The 22,354-nt window shown below is 35.5% G+C and overlaps 1 protein-coding gene across 2 annotated transcripts in view; it reads right to left on the bottom strand.

Annotated features, from left to right (window-relative positions):
* Positions 1 to 22,354, bottom strand: part of MFN1 (mitofusin 1) — a 42,615-nt gene that overhangs the window by 5,530 nt on the left and 14,731 nt on the right. For both annotated transcript variants that reach the window (XM_074298250.1, XM_074298252.1), the window contains exons 5-16: positions 21,755 to 21,879; positions 20,522 to 20,630; positions 19,535 to 19,642; positions 18,789 to 18,942; positions 18,598 to 18,665; positions 11,812 to 11,933; positions 10,844 to 10,970; positions 10,650 to 10,754; positions 9,002 to 9,104; positions 8,415 to 8,644; positions 7,255 to 7,407; positions 978 to 1,174 (exon numbers count right to left, since the gene is read on the bottom strand). In XM_074298250.1, coding sequence (XP_074154351.1) covers positions 978 to 1,174; positions 7,255 to 7,407; positions 8,415 to 8,644; positions 9,002 to 9,104; positions 10,650 to 10,754; positions 10,844 to 10,970; positions 11,812 to 11,933; positions 18,598 to 18,665; positions 18,789 to 18,942; positions 19,535 to 19,642; positions 20,522 to 20,630; positions 21,755 to 21,879 — 1,601 coding nt within the window. The remainder of the gene's footprint in view (positions 1 to 977; positions 1,175 to 7,254; positions 7,408 to 8,414; positions 8,645 to 9,001; positions 9,105 to 10,649; positions 10,755 to 10,843; positions 10,971 to 11,811; positions 11,934 to 18,597; positions 18,666 to 18,788; positions 18,943 to 19,534; positions 19,643 to 20,521; positions 20,631 to 21,754; positions 21,880 to 22,354) is intronic.

Here is a 22,354-nt window from a genome sequence, read left to right as displayed (position 1 = left end):
AAGTATGAGCAGTCAATGCTCCGACTCAGCAAAGTTCTGGCAACTCTGGTTACACACCAGGTAGACTGCCTGAATATATCTCTCATACCTAATTACCCTCCTTACTCCCACACCTAGGGGCCTTGGGCCAGGAGAGGCTTCCTGAATCCACTGCTACATGCAATTAATCCATTAAATTAAAGAACATTTTCCATCCTCATCTCTTGGGGAAAAGGTTAATGATAGTCAAATTGAGTTTCTCATCAGTCTTCCCTTTTTGATAGCTCTACATTTTTCCTGAGCTTTCTGGATTATAAGCACTTCATTTTCTTGCCTGTTCTTAAAAAGGCTGATTTATCTTGGAATACAAGACCTTTACATGTTGACTGGGTTGACTGTGCAGGCGGGAATCCTGCTAAGTGCTGGAAATACAAAAAGACAGTCCCTGTCCTCAAGCAGCTTACAATCCAATGCAGAGACTGGTTGTCTAAACCCAATTTTTATAGTATAGACAAGTAATACTCATCCATCAACATTAAAATGTGAAGCCAGGAGATACGACCCAAGGTTAACAAATACTCCTTCTCTACCAGTGAACAATGCTGCAGAAACCTGTTTCTGTAATCAAAGTGCACACCAGAAAATTTCAATTGGACGATCTTTCATTGGTTTCCACTGATCAGATGCTTCCTAAATTTCTTGCTCACAGATGCTATAAACAGGCCAAAGATGAGATAGTGACAACATGATTTAGGAAAATCTGAAGAGAGTAAGAGTTTTCATGTAGGAGCTATTTCGGTTCAGATCTAATCCTGAGAAGAGCAGAGCATGCTGTTTCAGAGTTCAGGCCCTGGATTTAAATTCTGGTTCTTTCTGTCCTCAGTGACCTCGGACATAACACTCAACTTGAGCAGTTTGCTCATTTGAGAAATTCGGAGACAGAACTGGAACAGGTTTCTATGGGGTCCAGATCCTAGAACAGATATTTTGTGACTTACTGCTGTACTTGATGGCTGCAATTAGCACTTGTGAAGCTAACAATCATCTGCAGTTTTTCAGTTGCATAGTTTACAAACTGCTGCTTGAAGGCTTTCTCCTTTGCTCGAGTGGTCCAAGTCAGCCGTTCGTAAAGATACAATGCTCCATACATACTCAGGGAAATTGTTATAAGTTTCCAGCCCACTGTTTTCCAGATCTGCAAAGAAAACAATTATTATTGTCAAACAAATAGAAATGGAGGTACTATATGGATTCTATTTGTTTCAAATTCCAAGGTTTCTTCCAAAAAATTAAACAAACTAGATTATCCAAGTCACTTTCCTCAGTGCATAAAGAACTAACTTCTCATCTCTAACCTGTCAGTTAACTGCTAAATCAGAGGGCTACAAAGATTTCACTGGTACCCTTCCTCCTCCTCAGGTTACCCATTCCTAATTCTGGAATCACTGGGAACTTGTATAGCAGCTAGAGAAATAGACTTTTTCCTTATTGAGAATATATGATTACTAAATTAAAGGAGAGAAAATCTTCCTGGATGTCACCTGCTGCTGTTTTTTTGAGCATTGGGTTCATCTGTAAAACATACAGCTAGATAAATCCTTTCAAGCTCCAAATCCAACTGTGATATTACTATAACATTGATTATCTCAGGAAACAACTAAGATAACATTCAATCACTTTGATGCCATCCATGTATCCCAGGAGCACAAGAGATACTAAAGAATGAAATTCTGAAGAGGCAAAAGAAAGCAATTCCAAGAAAAATGGCATTTGTGTAAAGAAATCAATGTGGATACACAGGAAACTCAAATAAATAAAATTTGCAAAACAAGTAAAGGAGGTAGGAAGGAGACCAGGCAACAGAGTACCTCTATAAAGAATACTAAAGCCAAGGCTGGAATGGAAAGCTAAAGATAACGAAGAGAACCTTAATCTGAATAATAGTAAACATTAACAGGGAGAAGAGATGGTCCTATGGCTACTAAGGAAAACCACTGTTGTAATAACTAACATTTAGAGGAAGTGGTGCTATTAAGATTCTCATTTTACATATGAGGAAGCTAAAGAGGCAAAAAGATGCCCAGTGTCACACCGTCAGAACAGAACTAAAATGATTTTAATAGGTAGATGAGATCAAGAGCACTAAAAGCACTTAGCTGTGCTTGATAAATTCAAGTCACCTTCAAAAAAATAGGAACATTAAGGGACTAGTGAAGCTATGAAGTAAGCAATATGGAACCCGCAATCTCACCACCCATACACCAAAGAGATTAAGAGAGAAAGAACCTATGTGGACAGCATGTTTACAGCAGATCTTTTTGTACTAGCAAAGAATGAAAACTAAGAGGGAACCCATCACCCAGGGAATGGCTGAGTAGATGATGGTATATGCATGTAATGGGATATTGTGACATAGAAAATAATGATTGGGACAGTTTCAAGGAACATGGAAAGATCTGGATGAACTGATGAAGTAAAATGAGCAGAACCAAGAGAATGATACAGAAATAGTAACACATTAAGAAACAAGTATCTAATGAATGTATACAAACTCTTGCCCAGTACAATAATCAATCATGACTTTAGAGGACTAATGAGGAGGAAGGGAATGACCTCTTTAAGGACAGAGAGGGGATAGATGCAGGATGTAGAGAATAGACTTGTTTTTAAGATCATTTTAGAGAAGTAACACAACACTAGAGAAGTACAAATGGCCCACTTATAGACAGAATATGGCTTTAGAAACTCTTGAATGTAATATCCTTTTTTGACAAATGAGGAAACTGAGATTAAGTGACTTGTCCATGGACATACAGCTCCTAAGTGACTACGCCAGGTCTTTCTGACACTATGTCCAGGACCACACCACTGGGCTTCCAGCTTCCTGAGAATCAATAATGAGATGATCGGCAAATATCTAAAAGGGGAAACAAACTATAAAAGGCAGCATGACTTAAAGATCCAATCATGTCCGATTAACCTCATTCCTTTTTTGAAGAGTAGATAAGAATGCTGAGCATATAAGCTTTTACTAGATTTTAGCAAAGCTTTTGGTAACTCAATTTTTAAAATAAATTATCTGCCTTATCTCTGATCCACATAAGTATGAGCAGTCACAATTATTATACCATTTTAACAGGACAGTACTGAGGCCAAAAGGTTAAATGATTTCCTCAGCCCCACAAGTAATGTGGCAGGATAAAAAACAAAATCTTTCTCTCAGTTCTGCATCATCTCCCGCCCCCCACAATATTTTAAAATTTCTAGTTCCTTATTCACTCTCCCTCTAGCCCCCTTTCCCACTCACTGAGAAAACAAGAAATATGATACTCATTCTCCATAAAAACTCATGGTAAGATGACATGATGGTATACTTACAGAACCCCAAAGACTCTGCTAAAAAGCTATTAGAAATAATTCAGAATTTTAGCAAAGTAGCAGGATACAAAATAAATCCACATAAATCCTCAGCATTTTTATATATCACCAACAAAATGCAACAGCAAGAGATACAAAGAGAAATTCCATTCCAAACAAATGTTGAGAGTATAAAGTATTTGGGAATCCATCTACCAAAGAATAGTAAGGAATTATATGAGAAAAATTACGAAACACTTGCCACAAAAATAAAGTCAGATTTAAATAATTGGAAAAACATTCAGTGCTCTTGGATAGGCCGAGCGAATATAATAAAGATGACAATACTCCCCAAACTAATCTATTTATTTAGTGCTATACCAATCAGACTCCCAAGAAACTATTTTAATGACCTAGAAAAAATAACTAACAAAATTCATATGGAAGAATAAAAGGTCGAGAATTGCAAGGGAACTAATAAAAAAAAGTCAGAGGAAGGTGGTCTAAGTGTACCTGATTTAAAGCTATATATAGCAGCAGTCACCAAAACCATTTGGTATTGGCTAAGAAATAGACCGGTAGATCAGTGGAACAGATTAGATACAAAGGACAAAAAAAGAGTACATCTATAGCAATCTAATCTTTGACAAACCCAAAGATACCAACATTAGGGACAAAAATTCATTATTTGGAAAAAACTGTTGGGAAAACTGGAAATTAATATGGCAGAAATGAGATATGGATCCACACTTAACACCATATACCAAGATAAGATCAAAATGGGTCCATGATTTAGGCATAAAGAATGAGATAATAAATAGATTAGAGAAACAGAAATAGTCTACCTCTCAGGCCTGTGGAGGAGGAAGGAATTTATGACCAGAGGAGAACTAGAGATCATTATTGATCACAAAATAGAGGATTTTGATTACATCAAACTAAAAAGTTTCTGTACAAACAAAACTAATGCAAACAAGATTAGAAGGGAAGTAACAAATTGGGAAAATATTTTTAAAAGTAAAGGTTCTGACAAAGGTCTCATTTCCAAAATATATAGAGAACTGACCCTAATTTATAAGAAATCAAACCATTCTCCAATTGATAAATGGTCAAAGGATATGAACAGACAATTCTCAGATGATGAAATTGAAACTATTTCCACTCATATGAAAGAGTGTTCCAAATCACTACTGATCAGAGAAATGCAAATTAAGACCACTCTGAGATACCACTACACACCTGTCAGATTGGCTAAGATGACAGGAACAAATAATGATGAATGTTGGAGGGGATGTGGGAAAACTGGCACACTGATACATTGTTGGTGGAGTTGTGAAAGAATCCAGCCATTCTGGAAAGCAATCTGGAATTATGCCCAAAAAGTTATCAAACTGTGCATACCCTTTGACCAAGCATTGCTGCTATTGGGATTATATCCCAAGGAAATACTAAAGAGCGGAAAGGGATCTGTATGTGCCAAAATGTTTGTGGCAGCTCTTTTTGTTGTAGCTAGAAACTGGAAAATGAATGGATGTCCATCAATTGGAGAATGGTTGGGCAAATTATGGTATATGAAGGTTATGGAATATTATTGCTCTGTAAGAAATGACCAGCAGGATGAATACAGAGAGGCCTGGAGAGACTTACATCAACTGATGCTGAGTGAAATGAATAGAACCAGAAGATCGCTGTACACTTCAACAACAATACTGTATGAGGATGTATTCTGATGGAAGTGGATATCTTCAACATAAAGAAGATCCAACTCACTTCCAGTTGATCAATGATGGACAGAAATAACTACACCCAGAGAAGGAACACTGGGAAGTGAATGTAAATTGTTAGCACTACTGTTTATCTACCCAGGATACTTATACCTTCAGAATCTAATACTTAATGTGCAACAAGAAAATGGTATTTACACACATATATTGTATCTAGGTTATATTGTAACACATGTAAAATGTATGGGATTGCCTGTCATCGGGGGGAGGGAGTGGAGGGGGGGGGATAATTTGGAAAAATGAATACAAGGGAAAATATTATAAATTTAAAAAAAAAAAAAAAACCCATGGTAAAACAAATTTCCATATTTCTAGCCATGTGGCAAGAAAAACAAAGTAGAAAACATACTCTTCATTCTACACTGGAGTCCATCAAGTTTTCTCTCTCTCTCTCTTTTTTTTTTTTGGCTGAGACAATTGGAGTTCAGTGACTTGCTCAGGGTCACACAGCCAAGAAGTGTCTGAGCCCACATTTGAACTCAGGTCCTTCTGACTTGAGGGCTGATACTCTATCCACTGCACCATCAAGCTGCCCCATCAGGTTTCTTTTTGGAGGCAAATAGCATGGTTGGTTATAAGCTCCTGTAAACGGTTGTAGATCACTACTGATATGTACAATTAGACAATTCTTAGAGAGTACACGGAGAGATACGGATTGAGAATTAACTAGACAACTAGTCTCAAAGAACATCTGTTAACTGTTCAGTTAGGTCTCCAGTGGAGTACCCCAGGGATCCAAGCTTAGCCCTGGGATATTTAATAATGAATTTGACAAAAACATAGAAGGCATGCTCATCAAATCTGCATGTCATGAAGCCCACAGGGAAAGTTAACACTCTTATGGCAATATCATATTCCAAAACTATCTTGATAGACTAGGGAGCTGAATCTAAGAAGATGGAAATCAGTAGAGATAAAATACTTGGATATAGAAATAAATGAATTTTTACCAATTTAAGATGAGCAAGAAGGCATGGTTGGGCAGCATTTTGTTCAGAAAACGATTGGAGATGAGGAGGAAAAGAGGGCTAACAGGTTCCAAGTTCAACAAGTCAGTAGTATAATATGGCAATTACATAATATAGAAGATGAAGCTGTAAGGGAAGGAATAAGGAACTGGCGGCTCCAGGGAACTCTGCCATTTTCAGAACATCTCAAGTACTGGGTTCAGTTTAAGTTTTAAGGAACTTATGAAAAGTCAGTCAATGAGCTGAAGAATGTGGTAAAAAGACTAGATTCCATGCTATAAAAACAATCAATTAAAAGAAATTAAAATCTTAATTCTTGGGAAGAATGGAAGATTGTGGGGGAAAAGGGAAGGAGAGGTAAAAGAGATATTTAGAAAGGTTGAAGAGCCATCACACAGAGAAGGGATGAGGCCTGTTCTGCTTGGTCCTAGTGGGCAGAAGTAAAGAAAAGTTTCCTAAAGATGAGCCTTCCCAAGAGGAAAGGGCTGCCTCCCAGTGGAATCCCTTCTTCATGGAGGTCTTCCTCCAAGCCAAGGCTGGAGAAATATTTGTTAGATAAGTCAGAGTTGAAGATTCCTTTCCTTTCACGATGGAATTTTGGCCACTGAAGTCCTTCCTAACTTTGAAATTTTGTGATTCTATGAAAAGAAGAACTCTTCACAACTATGTTGAGATGCATTAAATTTTCTTAGATGCTAGAGATAATCACAAACTTCCAAATTTCACTATCTCTCAAACAAAATTAAATCCAAAAGTAAATTCATTTTCTTTATCTCAAAATCTGATAGGTGTCCAAGAACTACAACTCTTTGGGGGCTATCATTGGGGAATCTAGAGCTACAAAAACAAAATTATCTGAATTATTTTATTTTAAAAGATCATTGAAGCAAAAATTTTTAAAGTTTCATTTCATATTCATACTTTTCATATTACTAACCATGTAATTTTAAAACAAGTTTTTTGATACTGAAGACTATCTGATACAGTCTGATTCATTTTTCATAACATTTTCATCTGTGATAAGACTTATATAGAATGTTAATCACAATTGCATATTTTTTAACCTATAAATTATTATTGGTAGGCCTAGAATTGCCTTTTCCTGACCCTATAAAACAGTCCTATCACAATATCAACTGTAGTTAAGACAGAATACTGTTACTTGCCACTCCTCCAACGACAATGATTCCCATAGAAGTCCTTGACGTTAAAGAAGCTAAGCCTGTTATTAAGGTAACCATCACTTCTTCCTGAGACGCCAGATCTGGGGTTGCAGCATTAGGAGGAGCGGTGGGAGTAGAAGCGATAGATCGAGGCACCTGGCAAACATGGAAGAGCAAACAGAACAAAATGGTTATGGCATTTACAAAATGCCACTCTTCTACTTCTCTCAAGACAGCCCAGTTGGAGATGAAGAGAAACCATCTTTATCTGTTCTATTTTAGAAGGAAAAAAAAAATGGTCCCCCTTTCTGAGTAGATTAAGAAGTTCTTCTGGGGAAAATGGAAAAGGAAGCACTAACAACAGTGCAGGAAGAAAAGGTCCCTCCCTCTCCCCAAGTCCCACTCCTCCACACCAAACTTGAGAAGTGAGCTGAGCCTGGTGGAACAAGCAGCAGACTACAGACTAAATTGTTACCGTGTCAACAATGAATAATTTGGAAAGGAATCATCCTGCATTTCAACTTCATTAAAGTGTATGAGTGGAGAGTCGGAAGGGCAGCCTCCCTCCAGGGCTCCTCCTTCTAAATGGGGAGATTAGTTACAATCCCCGCAGATAAACAGATATGGAAAGGTCGCCTTACTGCATGGAAAGAATGACTGGCAGCTGTGAGTAATCAGGAGTAGGAAGGGACCAGGTCCCAGGAGACACTGCTGGCATAGTGGTGGTAAGATATCAATGGCTACCTTTCATTCTGTGGCATTGCTATATGTTGTCTCTCTGTGAGAGTATGTGTCCAAACAGGGCCATACCTTCAGCATCTTATACATCCATGGCTACAAAGGTACAAGATCCTCAAGAATTCAGGCAAATAAACCCCAAGGGCCATTGAAGAGGTCAGTGCCCAGTCACAACTATCCCATTCTGCAAGTCTTAGCCCCATCCTCCTCTTAAAATGCATGCCAGAGATTGAGAGGATTGAGGACTCCAACTTTTAATTGTGCTAGAAAGAAGGTCTGGGGCCTATTTTCTCTTAAAGATGGTTGACAAGTATACACTGATAATCAAATCAAGTAGCCAGATTGAAAGCAACAGATCTGTATGCTAAAGATATGACAAATCAGAGTTTTAGTTTCTAGCAGAATTTTAACAAGTTTTATCTTACCTGAAAGATGGGCTCTGATAATCCTAAGAGTACCCTCTGGGCATTCGTAGGCCCCAGGAACCGGCTAACCAGAGATGACCAACCCAAGGAAAAACGAAATACAATATCTTCTTGAAAGTCAGAACACAACTTGTGACAATTCAGATCATAGCTGAGATCAAATTTCTTACAAGGGATTAATACATGGAGCTTATTTTGTATGCCAGCAGGAAGCAATGGCTTCAAATTTTCTAGAAAGCAAAAAAAAAAAAACAAAAAACCCCAAACAAATCACTTCTTTCAAGTATGAGCAGGTTTTGTGTGTATTTAAAAAGAAATGTCTAAAATACCGTAAGAGTATATTTGTTTTATCTCTTAAATATTAAAAAAAAACTTCTTAATATTATGTGAGAAAGCAAAAAAAAAAAAAAAAAAAAAAAAAAAAAAAAACTATTAAAATGTATAAACTCTTACAAACTAGAAAGTTCATAGTTGGTCCAAATTTAACATAATACTCAAGGGCAAACACAAACTTTTTAATAAATGAAAAAATAAACCTTACAAATTTAAAAAAAAAATCTACATCTCAGGGACACCCAAGGTATTACCAATCATTTCCTGTTGCGATTGGTGCATTGAGGCATTGACTTCAGTGGAACAGCGATCAGCCAAATTTCTTCCCATACCATCTTCTATGTGCTTATTTAATTCCTGTTTTGAAATTTAAATATTATTATTTTTCATAACCAGTTAAATCCTAGATGTTAAACTTTTTCATAATGTAAATCCCCCAAGACTGTAAAAGAAAAACTAACAAAATGTTTTATTTAAATTTAAGTTTCTCTATAATTTCATAGCCCAACCTTATTTTCCTTACACACACACACACACACACACACACACACTCTCTCTCTCTCACACAATTCTGCTACTTTTAATCACCTGCTACCAAGCTCTATCATTTCACTACCATGTTTTTTAAGGGGCAAAGCTTCTACTTTAACTTCAATTAATTTAACTTCTACCTTAACTTCAATTAAATTAGGCAAACATTCTGCACCCATGTGTAGAACATTGAGTTCAACTGGATATGCTGACAATCCTAAAGTTGCAAATATATCAAAAAATCCAGAATAATATTTAGGCCAAGTTAGATACCATATGGTAAGGTAGGCTTAATGAACTCTATTCTACTGATCAGGACAATGACAAGTACAATTGTAAGTCTGGTGGAGGGATTTTTTTAATGTCTTTTCTACAAGACATAAGTAGCTCATACATAAGTATAAATAGCTCATATACTTGATATATAGAAATAAAGACTGTCCAGAGGGCTATAAATCTGTGAGTATCCTTTGACCTGACACCACTTCTAATAAACATGAATCCCAAAAGAGATTTGGAAAAAAACAAAAAAAGGGATCTCTATTAAAAAAACAAACAAACAAACCAGCAGTCCTTTTCTCAAGGCAAAAAAAGAAAAAAAGAACTGAGGAGATGCCCGTCAATTGGGGAATGGCTCAATAAACTATCAGATGTGTTTTGTGAGGAAATATTATTGTCCTCTGGAAAATGATGAGCAGGACTCTCTCAAGCTAAAAAGAAAAAAGTGAAAAGTCCTCCAAGAAAAAAGTAAAATATGCAGTATACAAAGTAATAGCAATATTCCGGGATGACCAGCTATAAATGATTTTGCTATTCTCAGTATTACCATCAGCCACAACTACTCTGAAATACATGATGAAAAATTCTATCCATACCCAGAGAAGGAACTGATTTGAGTCTGAATATAGATAGATGTATTCTCTATTTTTCTCACTTTCTTCTTAACTTAACATTCATTTGGATGGGAGATCTATATTTTCTTTCACAACTTGACTTTCATGGAAAGATTTTGTATAACTTCACATGTGGTTTCTTAATTGTGGGTAAGGATAAGGAAGAAAACCTACAACTTGAAAATCTTAACAATGTAAAACAAAAAATTGTTTTGAATGTAACTGGGGAAAATTATTAAATAATTTAGTAAATTAATAATTTAAATAAAAACCTGTAATGGTTTATCCCCCATTCTTTTTTGATAAAATGTTTGCTTTTCCAAAAAAAAAAAAAGACAAAGTCAATCAATAAAGGTTATGTGGAGGCTAAAATGTGACAACTGGCCTTTCCTATGACTCCTTACAGCAAAGAATATATCCAAATTGTACAAAATAACAAAGAAACATCACTCCAAAGAACTGGAGCCATTTAACTTACAGTTTTATACACTTTAAGCACACTTGGAGAAGGATGGAAGTCAGAGCAAAACTCATCGACCAAAAGAGAAAGACGACAAATTTCATCTGTCATAGCACATGAAACCTGAAAGCAACAGAATGAGTCGTTCAACTTGGGAACATTCATAAACACCATATTCCCAAGACAAGACCTGCAAAAATATTCTTAAATACCTTGTTCTCTACCTCTGCAGTCACCTCTTTGATTTTTTTCTTAACATCTTGTGTTAAAAGGTTCATCTGATTTCTAATAAAATCCAATCTGTCAGTCTGGTCCTCCCTCTCCTCCAAGGAATAAATCCTAAAGTAGCATTAAGAGACAACAACACACATTTAAGGGATGTACACAAAGAATTTAGGCAACTAAGCTAGCCTAAATCTGCTCACAAAAAAATCTATCTAATGATTTAAGGCATTAAAAAAAAAAAAAAAACCCTAACAAGTAACAATTTATGTTAGGAATAAATTAGTTAAAAATATGAAGGACTAAAATAAAATTAACTCAGTCATTACTACTACTAAAAAGATAAGCTCCATGGATGCTGGGATCACTCTCCTTTCTGATCTTCTGCAATGCTAGGAGCCACGGAGGTACTCCAATGTGGGAAAATTAGCAAGATTTCTGGCATAAATCATATCTTGTTTTCAAAGAAGTGTTTGGGAAATCCACAAAGGGTAAAGCAAACTAATTTATTGATTGATGACCAAATGATAATTCTTATTCTTAAATTGTTACAACAGAGCTCAAATTTCTTTGGTTTAATAAAATCTTTCTCTATGGAAGGGATCCACTCCTAAGAAAATTTTGATCATCTTATTACCAGGCCTGATTCCCTTCATGGCTTTCTCTAATATCTTGCTAAAGTGGGTTGTACTCTGGTTATATTTTCTGCCTTAATAAAAAAAAAAATTAGGATTCTCAATGACAATTGATTTTGTGTGCCCAAAACTTACATTTGAGTCATGACTCCTTTGTAATATATTGCAACATTATCGTCCATAAAAGGGCACAAGGAGATACTTAATAAATCAAAAACAGTTTTGGGATATTATACTTTTGAACAAGCTAGATTTCTGATCATGGAAATTTGTGTAATTACCAAAAATTAACATTCTTTCATTGGAATAAAATGAATCCATACCTTTTTTCTGCAGCTGCCACGTTTATTGCATCCATTATGTTTTTCACAGTATCTATTATCTGTTTAGCTCTGATAGTGTGCTGTTCAAACTTTGTTTTCACTGCTGACTGCGAGATACACTCCTGCGAGGGCCCAAGCCACAACACATTACTGTAATTCCATCCCAACATGTTCAGGAATTTAAAACACAAAAACTTGCTGTTATCAAATTAAACTCCTCCCCTCCAAAAAAATAAGCAATAAACAACAAAAACAAAAACCTAAATAAATAGAAGTACCAAGAATTTGTAAACTCAAAACTTTTAAATATTTAACAGCAAGCCTATATATATCTTTGTGTTATCTTTTCACAGTAATGTGTATTATCAATAAATAGCATAACATAAAGATTATAAAAAGAAAATGGCTAAGACATAATGAGCTAAAAATTCCAACATAAAGAAGCATAATTTCTGCTATGTAATTTGCTTATTACTATGAACCTACTTAATCTCAACCTAATGTAGTCCAATTTTAGCAGGACTACAGGAAGTGTAAAATCTTTCCCTAGGGGGTTTTCCTTAAATTTTGTTAACAATTCTATTCCTTAAAAACTTAAACTGAAATATGCTATTTGTGAAAATGGCTAAAATCACAGATTTAAAACAAACTCAGATTTTGAAAACTTGCACAAAATTCCCGTAATTTTCAAAACTATGAAAATAGATCTATCTGCTTTTAGACAAGTATAGTGTCATATGATTCCACTGATTTCCTCTCCTGAGCCTAAGGTCAAAAATCAATTGTTTCATCAATGTAGGGGTTAATATTAATGACTTTAATCTAACACCTAAAATTGTATTGTTCAAAGCAATTCAAGAAACAATGCACTGGACCAAACAGTCTGACATATAGATATGTTTTGCCCTCTGTTGAGACTGGCTTGGAAAAGGTGGGAAGATACCAAAGAGCCTTCGTTTTCCTTAACATTAACTTCTTCAATACTGATTTTCAGCTTGTACCATTTCCCAAGAGGCTAAAATGAGTTTACTCCTGGGAAAATGAAGACCTTTTGAAAAGGGCTTGAAGACTCTCTGCCTACCAATGAAGGCTAGCACCTTTTGTCCAACTTAAAAAAAAAAAAAAAAAAAGCCAAGTCTTAACTCTCAGCTCAGAAAGCTGTCTAGGACACAGAGTTCAGTGACCAAGATCAGTCACAGCCAATATGTGGCAGAGGCAGGACCTCTAAATGAAGGTCTTGTGGGTTTTGAGGTCAGGTCTCTCTCTATTCATCGACATACTATCTTTGGCTGGATAAAAATGGTGCCCTAAATGGTTTTACACTATACCCGATTAGATTTGGTGTCAATCTGGTAAAAACTATGCAAGTTTTTTAGTTTATTTAGTATTTAGTTTATCCCTAGTCATTCTTCATTATTTTTAAAACTTTGACGATTCTTAGATTGAATAATTCTTAAATCCCTTTAGTTTGCTCTCTCTCCATATATCCATCTGTCTTGTCTGAGATATACAGAAAGAAGTACTCAACTGGAACACATGAAGATATGGTATCGAAAGATTCTTTGAATTAAAAATTTCAAACTAGGATGATTAGTGACTAGATCCTGAATTCTGATGAGCTCTGAGTTTAGTTATTTTCCCCATAAAATACCCGATCCACTTCAAACAAAGCTGAAATTCCAATTTCTACTTTGTTATCAAAATCTCACAGTATCTTGGAAGTTTGGTGGTGTGGTATAGTATGGGAGAGAAGCATTCATATTTTTAATACAAGCAAGGCATGCTATATCAGGGGTATCAAACTGAAATGGCCCACTAAACATTGTTATGGTTCCCTGAGAGCCACATAGTAACTTAGAAAAACAATATGTTAACATTAGCTATGTTTTATTGTATTTTTACTAATTTTGTTGAATATTTTTCAGTTAATTTTAATCTAGATCAAGCTGCACTGGGGAGTTTGTGGGCCATGTCCATGTGTTTAATTCCTCTGTCCCAAATAGCCGAATGTTTTTCCTTTTTAAAAAACTGGCAGCAAGTATTAGTTTATTTAAACATTAAAAATGAAAACAGCTTATTTTAAAGGGTTATAAACTACCTCCTGGAGACAATTATGGATACACCTCCCAAATTATATTACCGAAAAATTATATGATGCAAGCAGAAAAGATAAATTTTAGAAGAGAAAAGAATAAAAACAAAAAGAATGATTAAAAGGCAGGCAGTGCTCCTCGATGAAGTAGATCTAGGTTTCAGCCATGAAGATTCAGTTTTATAAAGAACAGCGCAATTTAAGAGCTAGACTGGGTAGGAAAGAAGAGCTCCAAAAGTTAGTGACACAAATAGACAGATTAAGTCAAAAAAAATAAAGGACCACCAACAATAGGAAAAGACACATTTCTCTATAATAAAGATGTCATTTTTTAAAAAAGGGAACTTAAAAACAAATTTATCACACTTCAAACACAAAATCTTTTACTAAATTTGTCAAAAATTGCATTTGGGAGCTATTCAGTAATGAGTTTGATATGTGTGCTTTTCTACACAATCCTTGCATTCACCCTTTATGTATTCATGAAAACAAAATCCAAAATAACAACATGGCAAATTATCCACAGAATTGGTACATTTGTCTTCTTGGCCTAAAATATATCCTCTTTAGGCAATCTTAGGACTTGAAAGAGTCTCAGAAAAGAACAAGTAGACCAATTATGTGAAGTCCAAAGCTTACTTAGCTACCTACCTAAATCCACCTCTAGATGCCTCAACATGGGCAAGTCACTGTGCAGCTTCCAGAGCATAGAAATTAATACCCTATTTTAGGAATTCCATAGTTCCCAAGGCATATTGGCAAAGATCAAATATTACATCATTTCTATGTAAGACAAGATATGTAAGTTGAAAAAACTAAATTAAGGCTCACTTGACTAAAAAGAGCCAAAAAAGTAACTGGGGAGAAAAGCAGTTCACCAAACAGTCTTGAATAAAAGAGTTAGTATAAATCACAATGTAGTTGGTTTTAAGCAACTAAAGGAACAATATTCATATTTCAAACCTGCATTTAAAATCATGAATATCTGCCCTAAATGTCTACTATAAATAACTATGAAATTGCCAATAAAAACATAATTAATAGTCCCCAATCAGAACTGAGTTCGAAAGGTAACAGAATGGAGTAATAGCAAGGATTTCTTCCCCTCCTAATCTTCAACTCAACTCCATTTAGGACCAACCTAATTCTTAAGAAAAACCAATCATCCTATTTTTAAAAATTCATTTCTTTCTAGATTAGCTATTTTTAAAGATGTTCATGGACCATTAGAGATCTTCAGTACTTCTTACATAAATCCATGGCAAAGACAACAAAATAACACTAATACACACACTCTGTGTGTGTTTGTATGTGTGTGGGTGCGTATATTTATTTGAGCAGTATATTTTATTGGCAATAATTTCAAACATCTCTAAAGTATAAAAAGAGTTATTGTTAAGGGTGTAATTAAATGCTGAAATTGCTTTCAGGCCATACAATTTTCTTGAAAATTGGTTACCTAAAGATTAAAAAAATCAAAATGAAAGTACCAAAAAGCTCCCAAAATAGGTTATTTTAAATAGCCTAACTACTGATCTATCCATCGTCTATTTCCATTTACCTAACTGTCCTATGGGCAATGTCCTTGGGAAGACATAAATATTGAATGAGGATGGATCCTAGAGCTGTGATTTCATTAGCTTGAGGAATTCTCTGATAAGGAAAAACCTACTACCAAATGAAATGAAGCTTCATTATGAACCCCAAGTAACTTGGGAATAATCATAAGTGTACTGCAGTGTACTTAGGTACATGTGCTTTAGGAATAGAAGGGATTAGAATAGCAATTGTGGAAATTGGGTGAACCACAATGACTTTATCTTGTGACTCAATTCTGGAGCCAGCTCAGTTCCCTTTCTATTCAATGATGGGTCTAATTCATTTTCTGTCTTTTGAGAAAACCCAGTTGTGAGAATTTGAGAAAACCTTATTCTTATTGCCTTATTTGAATCCAGCCCTATGTGGCTGGGAAACTGGACTGACCATCTTTCTTTTATGCTTAGAGACTCTTAACAAAGGACTTATGTTATAATGACCATTGACCCAGTCACATCCATAAGATTGATAAAAGGAATTGTCTCCCAGTTGTCTTGATTGAACTGGCCTGAACCTGGTCAGTTATTGTTTCTACATTACGTTCCATGTTTGAGGAATGGAAAATACCTTTCTGAATTCAGGGCATTGCACTTGTTCACTCTCCGCCCTCTCTACTAGGAAAGTCCCTAATCTTTCCTCCAATTAGAAATCAGATTACTTCTTGTTTGTTGTGTTGTTTCAATCAGTTGGCCCTATTTGATTCTTTTTAATAGGAAATATTTTGTACCTTTTATTCCTTTTCCAATAGACATTTTTTGACACAGTTAATTGTTTATATCACATATATCCTGTTCATAAAAAGGTCTCATTAGCTACAGTTAATAATCTTTACTATATATTATTTTATACCTTCTAAAGGCTGTTTCTTCAATGGTTTTTGTCTTCATGTATGCCTGTATTTTATTAGTGTGGCCAGTACTAACTGAGGATTTGATTTTATAGCTTTTCTGTATAAAAGAAGTCTTAATAAACTAATTTAAATTAAATTAAAATAAAATTTATCTGGCATCATACACTATACATCCTGTACGTCTCCCTTGCTTACAAATGATTTTCTTTTTGATTTCCACAACCCAATGGATGTCATCAATCTCTTCTCTGTAACATAAATGTGGGAAGCCAAGAAACTTAGTTTTCTTGCCAAGGTCCTCAGATAATATTGGAACTCCAACTTTTTCTGACTGAAGACAGCTCTTTTATCCACTATACTAAACTACCTATTTCTAAATGCAGTGACTGAAAGATGGAGAGAAAAACTCTTTCATACACAGCAAAAGCTCGGGGTTTTAGATGCTCAACATAAGATGGAGAGAAGTCAAATTCCATGATTACAGTCTTGTCCCTACTCCATCACATCCCTGTGTCTGAGGGAGAAATGAAGCAAAGACGAAACCTCTGGCCAAGAGGCCAATTAGAGGAAAAGTTTAATCAACCAGCTCTTCAGGTATGCTTGAGACAGAGACCATCAAAATTCTTAACTAGTCCCCAAAGAGCACATATTATAATACTATTCTGGGCAATGTTCTAAAATTTCAAGAGGAAATAATGGAAAAAAAATTAAATGAATCCATCCATTCTGGAACTATGCTCAAAATGTTATCAAACTGTGCATACCCTTTAACCCAGCTTTGTTACTACTGGGCTTATATCCCAAAGAGATCTTAAAGGAGGGAAAGGGACCCACATGTGCAAAAATTTTTGGGAAGCCCTTTTTGTAGTGGCTAGAAACTAGAAAATTAATGGATGCCCATCAATTGGAGAATGGCTGAATAAATTATGGCATATGAATGTTATGGAATATTACTGTTATGTAAGAAGTGACCAGGCTAGGCTTTCTCCTATATTATAATCCCTAAGCAGCCAGAGTACAAAGAGGAGAGGTACATAAAGATACTGGAGAGGGCTTTCAATTCTGGAATTTTAAAATCTTCTTTAAAATACATTTCTATAGGCCAAAATGTCATGTTCCAATAAAGTATAGGAAATTTTACCTTGCTTTACTATATATCTTCTTGTGCTCACTCTATCCCTCTACTAGTTCTAATTATAAAAAAGGATATAAGGGTGATTCTCTCATTTGACCTTCCCCTGCCTTTGTAGTCTAACCTACTAAAAACTACTGGGCAGAGCCGAGATTTACATGTTCTTAGAAGAAAAAAAAAAAAAAGGTGAATGGAATATTTAAAGTAGTCTGCTAGCACATGTAGGAAGAATATTAAAAAATCTTTTTCAGCTTCTTACAATTTGCAAAAATAATCCTTTTTCTAGCCTAAATAACCCTTCCATATTTTTAAAAATATATAAAAACCTTTCTCAGGGTGATAGATGAAGAGCAAAACTAGAACAAAACTAGAATAGTTCTCCCACATCAGAGTCCCACATGCAACAATCTACATACTGGACAGTGAGTAGTGGAAACTCGTTCATGAAATTTTCCTTCCATGGCAGGTCTACAAATAGGAATATCTTTAGTCTTGATAATAATCACTGCTTCTTCTCAGCATAAAAAAACTGACCTATGACCTTTCCAATTCAAAAGGAAGTGCCTTCTCCTTCCTAGGAGGAAGGAGATATGGCAGTGAAAAGAATAATCATTAAGTAATTACTGTTCTATATGGAAAAACAGTGTCAACCTCAAACTGGATTTTTAACATTTTGACATTTTCTTTGTTCAAGTTTCTAATCAATGGGATGTTACCTCAAATCATTTTAGGGGAGACAGATATGTTCAAGAGCACAGAAGAATGCTGGTTTAGACATTATCTTCTTGAAACTAGAAATGCCTGGACATCAGAATAATGTTAACAAGACTATTGGGCAGACCTGACCTTAAAACAGAGTACAATGCATGTTTTTTTCTTCCCCACAGATCAGGAATAAAACCTAATACAAATTCCCTCTAAAATACACAGAAACAAACTGTCCTTGTACTCTCCAATCAAAGCTTGCAAAGTTAACTGGGTCCCAGCTTCTTCCTGACATTCTTGTGATCCACAAGGACTGACTAACTGTGTTGTTAGAATTGATGGAAACAACAGCAAGGGTTTTGTATTATTTTACCACCTACCTAGGAAGTTGGAAATCCAAATAAATCCTACCTCAAAGATCTGTTCAAAGTTCTGAAATTCCTGGAATCTTGTTTGAAATCCTTCAGCAAGTGCCCCACCTATAATATTTAGGTAAAGATTCTAATATGAGATTTTTTTTCTTAAAGTCAAGTTCATGCTATCTCTAACACCCAATGATTAATGGCAATGCCATCAAACTCTTTTTGGTCAGTGTCACCTACCTCCCTCAGGCATTCCTTGTGCCTTTTGCTTTCGAGCACTGAGAACTTCCTTTGCTGAAACAAAGAAGATGCGATTCTGTGCTTCAGAGGGATCCACAACTTTGAGCTCCTCCACCAAGAAATTCAGGCATCGCTCCATGTGCTGCCTCCGTACCTGCAGAGAGAGAGCTTTGAAAAGCCGTGCCCTTGCAGAAAGAACAATAGTCATTGCAAAAGGAGGATGCTGGTGTTGGCTCCATGAATTCTAACATTCCCCTGCCGGTTCTATGAACATTCCTCTAAAAAAGTTAAGAATGTTTAGGCTTAAACATACAACTTCCATCATGGCCTTCAGAGCCCTATGATGTCTGACCTTCACAAGGCCAGCCAATCAGGGGAATTCATATTTTGGCAGTTCTCCCACATCAGAGTCCCACATGCAACAATCTACATTCTACTGGACAGTGAGTAGTGGAAACTCATTTATGAAATTTTCCTTCCATGGCAGGTCTACAAATAGGAAATAAGTTCAACCTTTATGATGAAAGTAGTTTTAAGTATGGCACATAAGGTAAAATAAATTCTAATCTGTAGTAAATTTAAAAGGTTCATATTCAGATCCATTTTATTTTATTCTAAATCAGTGTTCACATTCCAAAGGCACACCCAGATTTTAAAATATTTAACTATACAATGCAAATAGATTTTCTGAGCTGGCAACTCAATGCTCCTGTGATTACTTCAGAAATTAAGGAAACATAACTCACATCTTCCATATATTCTGGTTCTGAGGCAGAGGCATCCCAACGGTTATTCAGGATAAAGATATTAGGCTTGGAAAGTCGCTCATTGACCTTATGAAAAAAGTGTTTTTCCTAAAAGAGACAAATACATAAATGAATAAATGAATGAATGAATAAAGTACAAACCCTCACTTTTTCAAATTACATTTCAAAGCTAAATTTTAGTTACTATGACAAACATTTTGGATCTCTGAAAAATCACCTACTATAAAGAATCTAAAAATGATTTCACATGTATATTCAAATAAAATCAATTCATAAATGGGAAATTAAGAACTGACCTTCAGAAGAGTTACACCTGTATGAGTGATAGACTTGAGAAACAACTCTAAATGCCTTTATGCTAAATCCCACCAGTCCTAGGACTATTGGATTTGTGGACAATTCAGCGTCAGACTTCCCAGCTTGCCTTAGCTTGCTCTTCAACTCCTTTCTAACTTGGTACACAGACCTAAGATGATAGAGTCCTAGGATTTTTATTCATCCCTAATCAGACTTGGTATGGTAAATATCTCTCAATCCCACCCCAACCTAACTCAATATAACATTTGTGTCTCAATGAAGGAGGATCCAGTGTTAGCCTACTGAAGAACTTGGCAAAGGAATGGAAATCTCACATGGCAAAGCAACCATGCCCAAAATGTACAGAACTGCTCCAAGGTCAGAGGACCTTCACTAAAGACCTTATTGTCCTAGTCACTTCATCACCTCTGCTTGCCAAAGACCAAACTTGACTTCTATCACTCTCAGTACACCCTAATCAGAGGAGGTCAACGAAAGCCTTGGAAATTCTCCCAGACAAGTCCCTGTGGTACAGAGATCTACTCACTTCTACAGAGCTCCCTAAAATAAAACATTGGGGTGGTCTTTCCCCCCAATTTTTGCTATTTTTCAAAATTAACAATCAAAATGTTTCCCAATATTAAAAGACAGTAACTGCTTAAGTCCTACCGTGTTCATTAATGTTGATTCTGAATTTGCTACCAAAACGAAGACATCAGCGTCTAAACAAAATTTATCGATCCAGCTATCCAACTCTGTAGTGACATCTGTGCCTGGACTATTAGAGTAAGATAAAAATGTGGTTATACAATACATCTGAGTGAAATTCAAAGAATTAATCTTTCAAAACCCTTATACTACAAGTGAAAGACATAAATACGAAGTAAAATAGTTAGTCTGTACTCTCAACACAGTAAGTCATCCAAAACAATTTCCACAAAGACCTGATTTCTAATAAATCAGGTCTTACCTATAAAAGTGAAATTTATTTCCTAGATTACAGGAAGCTGAAAGCTTGCAATCTGCAGTGTCTATTCTACTTATCATCAGGCTCCACTGCTGACAGCTCAACATGGGGTTTCCAAAACATCATGGTCATTTGAAATTGAAGGGAAAATTTAATAGAAGTATAACAGCATTTCTATTACTATGGACATGAAAAAAAATAAAGCTAAGACTAATCTGGGCCTTTTAGGTGCGATGTCCTAACCAAGTTAGTTCTGTAAATTACTTCTTGAAATTATTCCTATTAACATAGAGAAACCAAGCAATATATCCATAGTTCATAGACAGTTGTATGTGAAACAATAAGTTTTGGTGCGTCCCAGAATAGTTCTTAATTTTTTTTATGGCTAAGATCATTTACACTAGTGTATAAGGTAAAGCCATTTGATTTGGGCCAGTTTAAACACACTGAACAATACAGATGGAGAATAACATGGGAGAGAAATATGAAAGGGAGCAATTAATAGACATCAAGATAAACCATATAATTAATTTTTCAGCTACAGGTATTCAGAGAAAACTGGGTCAAAGAGCAACTCCACTCTAGCTAATCTCTTTGGTTGAAAGATGAATCAGATTCAATTGCAGCCATATAATATTTTCAACAAAATCCAAAGAGTGAAACAATTTGCAACTCACTGAGGAATGGACTCAAGGGAGGAAAAAAATGTGGAATTATTTTTTTAAACGAATGTTAAAAATTTTCTCTACATACTGTAATTGGAAGGAAAAAAGGGGGGGAGAAAGGGTTGGACCATAGCTCCTGAAATAAATAGAAAACAAAAATCCCAACTTTGTCCTTTCCACTTTCTAATCATATGAACTTTTTCTCCAAGATAAACTGAGTGGTACTCTTCAATAATATCAACAAAACAACACATTTTAACTCAGCCTTACCTGTCTACTAAAACCAAATCGTCTCTCAATAATGCACACTTTGCCTTGGGCCAAAATACATGTACAAGACAACCAGCTTTCAGGTCTTTGTCCATATGAAGAGCATGAGCGAGCTGGTTTACAGTCTAAAAAAAAAGAAAATAAGACAGCTTCTTCAGATCTTCAAAGGTTATATAAATTTTTTGTGAGCTATTCCTTCTGCAACATCTCAAAAAAGTCAGTGCTATGCTGCCTAAGTAGGACACACATTTTCCACAAAGGTAAAGAAGTTTTGAGTTCAAAAAAAAAAGTTCTTTTATCATATTTATTTTTTATTCATTTTCCAGGGTTATTTCTATGTCTAGAATACAGTTTGTGTATAACTGAATTTTACTATTGTGAGGACTGAAAAATATTTAAACCAGATGTAAAATACTAGATATTGTGGGGGGGGGGGGGGGGAATCACAGTTACTGACTATGCAAGTTATTTTGGCATCAGGTGACCTGTAATCTTCCTACTACCAGCATACATCCTTGAGAATTCAATAAAATTTTCAATATCTGAAAAAATATTTTGTATTGATAAGATTGCCTCTAAGTTTCCTCCCTGAGATTAAGT

The sequence above is a fragment of the Sminthopsis crassicaudata genome, chromosome 3 (genome assembly GCF_048593235.1).
Source record: "Sminthopsis crassicaudata isolate SCR6 chromosome 3, ASM4859323v1, whole genome shotgun sequence".
Classification (NCBI taxonomy): domain Eukaryota; kingdom Metazoa; phylum Chordata; class Mammalia; order Dasyuromorphia; family Dasyuridae; genus Sminthopsis; species Sminthopsis crassicaudata.
The sequence above is the reverse complement of the archived record's forward strand: the minus strand, read 5'-3'. Positions and strand labels throughout refer to the sequence as shown.